General features: G+C 41.1%; 1 protein-coding gene across 1 annotated transcript; it reads left to right on the top strand.

The window, feature by feature from the left end:
• The first annotated feature begins 1,290 nt into the window (after window positions 1–1,290).
• Window positions 1,291–3,712, top strand: NDPK1 (nucleoside diphosphate kinase). The gene is made up of 4 exons (XM_087383617.1): window positions 1,291–1,446; window positions 1,944–1,992; window positions 2,679–2,910; window positions 3,300–3,712. The coding sequence occupies exons 1-4, from the start codon at window positions 1,396–1,398 to the stop codon at window positions 3,412–3,414; spliced, it is 447 nt and encodes a 148-aa protein (XP_087239743.1). The 5' UTR covers window positions 1,291–1,395; the 3' UTR covers window positions 3,415–3,712.
• The last annotated feature ends 4,745 nt before the right edge of the window (window positions 3,713–8,457 follow it).

The raw sequence follows: 8,457 nt of genomic DNA, 5'->3' as shown, positions 1-8,457 counted from the left end.
CTTTGCAAGGTAGTGCTACAAATGTGTGTTGTGTGTGTACACATACGTACACACCAGAGGTTATGTTTTTTTCTTAACCGACGTTTGACTAGCCTTCAAGGTGTCCAAAAGTTGCAATGAAATGTATATATAGATATATGTATATACATACCAATATCAATAGCTATAAATAAGAATTTGGAGATCTATGTTCTCATCTAGTTATCTAATGGATAAACACTTTCCAAATTGAACAACTCCTCAACTAGTTGTACATAGCCTTATTTCCCATTAAAAACTACTATTGAATGATGTTTGAATATACAATTAGGAAAATCTTGTGTCCTATGGGTTTCCAAGTACATTGGTTTGATTCAAGTTGTGCTTCTAGCACACCTAGTTAAAACCATTATTTGTGAAATTGCTGCAATTGGGCCTTCACACATGATGAGGGTGGGGACAAATAACACCAATATGACTACATGCGTACATAGGGTGTAGGGGTGGAACACCTAGTGTGGTAAATGCGGCTCTTTTGAAATAGATGTATTGGATAAGCATGCAAGTATAGGACTGGTCGGTGTGGATCTTTGGACAACAGCCTACTTGGAAGCTAAATCCCCTGATGTATCTACATTGGGGGGCACCATGTCCATGAATTTCGCCTTTGCATTCACTGCACCATAAATAACTTTTGACTTGGGTTTCTAGGGGCAATAGCTCCTGAGACCTTGCCCTTTCCAAATCAGCTATACTCGATATCAGGCATGAGGCAATGAACTTGGCAGCTATAGAGTCAGTAGCCACACAAGAGGAGTTGCTTCAAGGCATTACCATGCAAGCTCTTGCAATTGCGTGTGCTCCAAGATCTACCTTAGGTGGCTACTGTTCTACCCACGCTTAGACAAGCTTACTTCTAAGTTACCTGTACGGAGGGAATGGAGGTCGAATTGTCTCCTTTGGAAAAAACAAAGGATGATGATGTAGCTTTTGGCCTACCCTTTAAGGAAGGTCTGAGAGACGATTGATTGTGAACTAAAGATAAAATTACATTGTATATCGCCGAGAACTAAAATAGGGGGTTCCTTTAAATGTTTCCCCTTGCTGCCTTTCCTAGTAGTGCCTAATTAACGGAAAAACGTAAAAGCTTGAAGTTGAGCTCTTTTTTATGTAACTTCTTTTTAGTGATTTTACATTTTAGGGAGGCCTACCAAGGTCAATTTTTTTTGCGGAGGCGGGGGATATTCCAAAAAAGATTCCGTTAGCATGAAAAGGTAGGGCTAGCATTATATGTCAGGCAAAAAATTTAGGGTTATATTGTCTTCACTCGTTGTGCTTCATTCATTGCATTGCCTTTCTTTTCTTCCTGATAACAATTGCTCAGAACGATCTTCCAAACACTCCATCGCCATAGCCATGGAGCTCACCTTCATCATGATCAAGCCCGATGGCGTCCAACGAGGCCTGGTTTGATCCCTCTCCCACCACCCCTTCATTTTTTTCATACCATCCGCCCGTTTGGCGGAAGCTTATTGCATTACAATGTGGACGTTTTTGCGAGGTTGCAAGAAAACCTTGTCCCTTTATCCGTTTGTCACGTATTGCTCTTCTTCATACTGGTGGGATACAAGCTGTCTTAAGGCTTGCTTTTACCCTGTCTCTCATTTGTGTTGCCCTTGTCTGAATCAAGTTGTTTAAGAACAATGACGAGTGACACCCTTTTCGATGTGGACTTTGTTGTTTTTCAATCGGCACTCGTTAATGTCCTTGAGCTCGGGCGTATACTTGCTTCTTGTAAGTTGCCTTGATATTTGAAACGATACGGTTTTGATCTGGTCTTTTAGTTGTACAGCTCCTCTTTGTGACGGGACACAAGGTGGCAGTAATTCGGAACCGTAGATTTGTGATCACTATTGTGTCGATTTCTTATGTGTACAACTCTGACGATGAGGCATGTCATGCAGGTTGGAGAAATTATCTCTCGATTGGAGAAGAAGGGTTTCACATTAAAAGGTGAGAAGTACAATTACTGAGGACAGCAACAGGCATCTGTGTATAGCTTGGACTTGCCTAAGAGTAGGTTTTACAATCTGTTATCTTCTTGTGAATGATCGGTACTTCATTTTGCTCGCACTGTGGTAGAGCTTATCTTAAGGTGTGGTTGAGTCACCTTCTACTTTCAAATATTATCCGCTTTGATTCTTGACGATGCCAAGACCTCTATGATTAGCTTCTCAATTTACTTGTAGATGTAAACTTCTTTTGTGATGATAGCTGCAATAAGCTTCCGTCGTCTGACTTCTGCTTCCAAACAGTGTTTTGTCTTCTCGATTTTGAAGCCTTTATTCTAAATCGGTTGCAGAACTCCATACGCCAACTGCTAAATCAGTCATGTTTAAGTCTCCAAGAATGGTCCTATCGATTGAAGTTGCTGAATCCTGACCGTTCAAACTCGCTTGAAAGCCTATACTTTTATTGCGTGGCATCTTTGCAGTAAATTTCCTTACAGTTCTGCTTGTGCTTGTGGATGCTTAATCAATGTTTGTAGTTATTCTGCGTGGGGAGCTGCCAACCTATTACTATGAATTGACAAATGTTATTGAGCTGGACTTTTCATAGCTGTACTTGTTGGTGGTTGTGTATCAGCTGGATATTTGGACTTAGTTCTATTATTCTAATCATTCCGTGTGATCTTCTAGGTTTGAAGATGGTGCAGATAGAACGGTCCTTCGCCGAGAAGCATTATGAAGATTTGGCCGGAAAGCCTTTTTTTCCCGGACTTGTGGAGTATGTCATTTCTGGACCAGTGGTTGCAATGGTTTGGGAAGGGAAAGGTGTTGTTCTGACAGGCCGAAAAATTATTGGAGCCACCAACCCTGCAGAATCAGCTCCAGGAACCATCAGGGGCGACTTTGCGATTGCTGTCGGAAGGTAACATTAGATACAGAATCTTTTAATGATTTTTGTTATCATGTTCTTATGACAGTGATATGTGTTTGTCGCACGCTCATGCAGTTTGCAAGTGATGGCCTCTCTGTGTTTCTGTTCTGGAATCAACTTTTTATTCTTTGTATTTGGTATAATCTGCTGTATATGGGCTCCTTTTTCCCATGGTATGTGTTTTGGCAATACAGTCTATTGTTATAACATTGTCATAGCAAATGGAATAGCTTGTATGATTTGGGAGGAACGTATGCTTGCCAGCACTGGGGTTATGTTGGGTGGGGTGAATGCCTTAAGGGCTCACCAGCATCATATGTGCTCTCTGCTGTCTTATTAACTGCATAATTGTTTTTCTTTGTATCTTGTGCACCGTGCAGGAATGTTATTCATGGTAGTGACTCTGTGGAAAGCGCACGGAAGGAGATTGCATTGTGGTTTCCTGATGGGATTACAGAATGGCAAAGCAGCCTACATCCCTGGATCTATGAGTAAATTTTGACAAATCTCCATCTTAAACAGATCTGGCTAATGAGAGAAGGGTGTAGGGCCCTTGGGAAGGCCTACGTTTCAGAGGATGTTATATTTCTTGTTATCTTTGTACTTTTTTGCCGCCCTTGAAGACCTTAGTAAGCTTTAAAGTCAATTACTCAATACATCAAGGCAGATGAGACTTTTATGGATTCTTAATCATCTTCATGAATATTAGAATAGTATTATTGCCGCTGGCTCATTGCAGCTGGCTGTAACGGAATGATAATGGGTTTCAGATAAGGGAAGATTGCTATGGATCTACTTTTTGGATTCGCCCCTTGTAGCATGCATACTGAAGCAAAATGTTGGTCTGTAGAAAGGTCTCCTGCAGTTTTATTTCCCACAAGATTTACACTTTTTAACTGTTTAGGAATGAAAGCTAATTTTTGTACTAGACTATAGCAGGAAAGCAATATTTCCCTCTTGTAGTGTGCTCTTTAGATTCCCTAGCTCCGCATGATCCTCCTCCATCAGGGCATGCACATTTACTAATCAAAAGTTCTTTGCCAGTATTAATTCTTATTTTGGGAAGTAAAAGATGCTCGAAAAGCTACCATGGTTGTTTTCAGAGGAGACCAAGTCTTTTTGTTTGTTTATCTTTACCTCTCTCTCTCTCTCTCTCTCTCTCTCTCTCTCTCTCTCTCTCTCAATCAACTGCCTGTCCTATGAAGCTGCCCTTTGGCTAGTAACAATGTAAAGCAGACATCATTGGAGGTAGATTTTCATATTTATGGGAGTCCTTGGAATTCGAGGGCCTGAGAATAGAGTTTTGTAGCCATGGCTAATAAGAAAAGGGTTTTAATGAAGGGTTGCTAAGGTGCTGTCTTGTATTTGACCTTTAAGCTTGCAAACAAAATATAGCCACTCGACCATTTGCGTAATGTATCCTTCTCTAAAACTGCAAAGCTGGTCTTTTTACTATTTTCCTGTTTAGGCCAGTCCACATTGCTTAAGTTTATGCTTCATTGTACTCCTGTCTATGATTGTATTACCTTTTATTTTGGCATACAGGTTTGATAGCTGATAACGTTTGAAAGCCTGCTTTATGACAACCTCCTATGTCCTCCACATTCTTATCTCACTTCAACTTGGTTGTCGCTTAATTAGCTATTGGTAGAGGGGCAAATCTTGCTGGAGGGCTGAGACTCTACCAAGCGAATTGCTATCCAATTCAAAGTTGAGTAGAAGCCAGCAAACTTTTGAATGCTTGGAAGCTTTTCTACATAATTCTTAGCCAACAAAGTCAGAAACTTGACAAAAGACTCAAATGAAAGTGAATTACAGAAAGCAAGCTAGACCTAAGTAAGGCACATGCTTGTTAGCTTGCGAAGGATCAACAGCTCATGATTATTACTTGCTGGAAATTGTCATGTTGATGTCTTTGTTAATAATCCTCTAGCCATATTCTTGAGCGAGGTTGAGCATGGTGTATCAAAATCTCTGGAGCACCTAGAGGAGTCCTATGAAGTTTGTTCTAACCCTCGATCTAAATGCCTCAACATCTCTTTGACCTTCTGAGGATCATTGTGTTGGACAGCCTAGTGCATATTCCTCACCTACAACAAATAATTGGCAGTTGACTCTATTGCTATTGCAGCATTAAACAGATGCTCCCTCTTAACCCTATACCTTGGTGTAGAATCTTGGACTGTCCGCCAAACCAGATCTCACAATAAACACCACGGGATGCAGCTGCAGCCAACTCATAAGGGTCGAATCTAGCAGCTCACCTCCCAGCCATAGGCTCATCTGAGACACCCGAGCTAGAGGTCTAAACCACCTGGAGAGAGCAAGCCAACCTCAGGCTCTAGACTTACATCCCATCACCCTAGCTGTTGCCCTCTGGCCAGTAGGTCCTAGTCTCTGAGGAACTCATTGTCAGGACCCCATCAACTGAGCCCTAGCCTACAGTTATAGACTAGGCATCCTGCTTTATGTGGCTTTAGCCATCTATAGACAGCAACTCCTATTTTAGGGCTACCCAGGCTATATTTGGCTTTGCCCTAGCTTGGGGAACAGTCCACCCAAGTTTAGCCACACTTGAAGCTAGGCCAGCTCTTCTAGACCTCTTTTGCTAGCTAGGTCTTAGTCCTAGGTCTTAGCTAGACTCCACGCTTACTCCCTAGGTCTAGTCCCCATGTCAGCCAGCTTGGGATTTGTGAGCCCATAGCTGGTTACATCCAAGTACAACATTCTCCTCTTTAAAGAAGACTTAAATTGGTGTAAGTCAGGATAGGAAAACGAACTCCAGCACAACCTTCCATATGAAAGTCCAGTGCCACCTAGTTAGCTTCTTAGGGTAACCCATTGGGTAGGGTTTGGCCACACCCAACCACCAATGGCTGAATGCCTAATACACCATGGTATCTGGCAACTAGGAGTTACAATGCTCAACTCCTTACGTGATCTTCTCATCACCAAAGAATGAACTTCATCTACCAAGTACGCGCCCAATGGTAGAGTTCTGAATTTCTCTACTAAGGAAATTTTGTTGCACCCTCAATAGCATATTCAACATCTCATACTACTGCAGACCACCCATACGGATGTTAGTATTTGGTTCATGTATAGACAGGTCTACTGAGATCTAAATTCAAGATCTCCAAAAAATCTTCTAGATTTTCTCTCCTCTCCCTTCTTGCTTGTAAAAAGGGATCCATGAATTATCTTTCAATACCATGTGGGTGGAATTTAGCCAAGTATCCAAGAAGATTGTCCAATGTCCTTCCGACATCCCAAAAGTCTGTCCACAAGGATAACTTTGTCCAGAGTTTCCCAAAATGACCCAAAGAATTCCTCCCTCCAAGGAATGTCCACTTATTGACTATTGCTTCATATGAATTCCGTAGTTCAACTCTCCCCATGTTCCCATCTGGTGCTTCATCCAAGCATGGGAACTTTGATTCTCTGTGTTCATAGGAACATAGAGTCTAATTGTTATCTTGTGTTCCCATCTTGTGCTCAACCCAAGCACAAGATCAACTTATTGAGTACATTTTACTGGCTTGACACTATCCAAGTGAATCCTCACTTTAGGATATAACATTCCCTTCCCCTTAAGAATGCTTTATGTCCTCGAAAACAAAATTGGGAAACCACCTCTGGAGATTGCTTACCCTTTCCCATGTTGAACTCTCTTCAGATCTATCTTTCCACTTAACCAGACATTCTTGCCATATAGTATGTCGCGTTCTTTTTTCTTGTTTATCTAAAATTCTTTCTGGTTCATGTGGTAAAGATGCAGGTTCAATGAGTTCAACTAGGACTTCATTTCCAATGAGATTATCATCATCTCCTAATTTTCTTTTTAGCCTACTTACATGAAAAACTAGATGTACTCTACATCCCTCAGTTAAGGCTAATTTGTAAGCAAGTTCTCCAATCCTCTTAAGTATTCTGAATGGTCCACAATATGTAGGGGACAACTTCGGACATTTACCTGTTTTTAGAGATTCTGAAGATTCAGGTACCTTAAGGTAGACTTTCTCATTTACTTCAAACTCCAACTTTCTATGGTGGGGGTTTGCATAACTTCGTGCTCTATCTTGAGCTCTTCTTATGCTATCTTTAGCTAACTTAAGCGTTTGATTCATATCCTCAAGAAAGTCTTTGGCCACTTGAACGTTCTCTTTTTCAAGTCCCACTGTCATTGGGGCTCTTGGTTGAAATCCATACATCATCATGAATGGACTGAAACCTCTGTAGCTGAATGTTTGGCACTATTATATGTGCAAATTCTAATATGGGTAGATACTGTTCCCAATTAGTTTGCCGTTTACTTACATATGCTCGAAGCATATCCTCAATGATCTGATTGACCCTTTCAGTTGACCATCACTCTGTGGGTGATCTGCGGTGCTCATATTCAATGAAGTTTCTAACCTCTTAAACACAGCTCTCCAAAAATGGTTGTTAAATTTGCTATCCCGATCACTAACAATACTGGCTGGTAGACCATACAGTCTATAGATATGCTCCACAAATAGCCTAGCTAATTCTGGAGCTTTAACATCTTCACTAACAGGAGTAAAACGAGCCATCTTGGTCAACTGATCCACAATTACCCACACAGAGTTGTGCCCCCTCTGTGTCCTAGGTAGTCCCACAATGAAATCCATGGAGATGCTTTCCCATTTGCCAGATGGAATCTCTAATAGGTGTAGGAGGCCTCGTACCTTAAGGTGTTCAGCTTATTAACCTGGCATTTTTGGCACTTTAATACTAATCTTGGATGTCCTTACCTATTCCAGGCCAAAAGAATTGTCTTTTCAAAAGCACATATGTCTTCTGAATTCCCGGGTGTTCAGCACTCGGACTATCATGACATTCAAAAAGGATTTGGTGCCTAATGTCATTATCATCCGAGACACATACTCTACCCTTGTAGAGCAGGTAGCCATCTTTAATAGTGTATTTTTTCCACTTGAGTCCTTTATCACCACCCTGTGGTGTGTCGCCATGCGACTCCTTAGTAAAAGCCTCTCGATTAGTTGGATCCCTATTTTTAATTGCTTTCCATATTTCAGAGAAGTAAGGATCAAACTCACATTTCCCCTTCAAGGACTCTAGGAAATCATTTTGAAATTGAGTAAAACTCAATTCATTAACAATTGGCATTCGGCTAAGAGAGTCTGCTACCACATTAAACTTCCATTTCCTATATGTCAATTGTATATCAAACTCTTGCATTAACTCAGCCCCCATCTAGCTTTTCTACCTTTAAGTTCTGGCTGATTACAAATCCACTTAATGCTCTCCTGATCAAAATTTTGCACCATATAAATAGTGTCTCCACTTTTTTAAAGCATAGACTATAGCATACAGTTCCTTCTCATATGCCGAGTAATTCCGTTGGGCACGATCTAACTTTTTGCTTTCAAAAGCCACTGGTCGACCTTTATGTTTAAGTACTGCCCCAACAGCAAAATCACTGGCATCTGTCTCAACCACGAATGGTTCATTGGGATCCACTACTTTTAAGACAGGAGCTGCCGCTATAGCTAC

The sequence above is a fragment of the Dipteris shenzhenensis genome, chromosome 13 (assembly GCF_047967505.1).
Source record: "Dipteris shenzhenensis isolate YYH24624 ecotype China chromosome 13, Dip_SZ_1.0, whole genome shotgun sequence".
NCBI classification, from domain to species: Eukaryota; Viridiplantae; Streptophyta; class Polypodiopsida; order Gleicheniales; family Dipteridaceae; genus Dipteris; species Dipteris shenzhenensis.
The sequence above is the reverse complement of the archived record's forward strand: the minus strand, read 5'-3'. Positions and strand labels throughout refer to the sequence as shown.

Bases quoted from the DNA above. Each gene is read 5' to 3' on its own strand.
- NDPK1 (XM_087383617.1), top strand. From the start codon at position 1,396: ATGGAGCTCACCTTCATCATGATCAAGCCCGATGGCGTCCAACGAGGC. The intron at 1,447-1,943 runs GTTTGATCCCTC...CATGTCATGCAG, and splicing joins ATGGCGTCCAACGAGGCCTG to GTTGGAGAAATTATCTCTCG. The intron at 2,911-3,299 runs GTAACATTAGAT...TGCACCGTGCAG, and splicing joins TTTGCGATTGCTGTCGGAAG to GAATGTTATTCATGGTAGTG.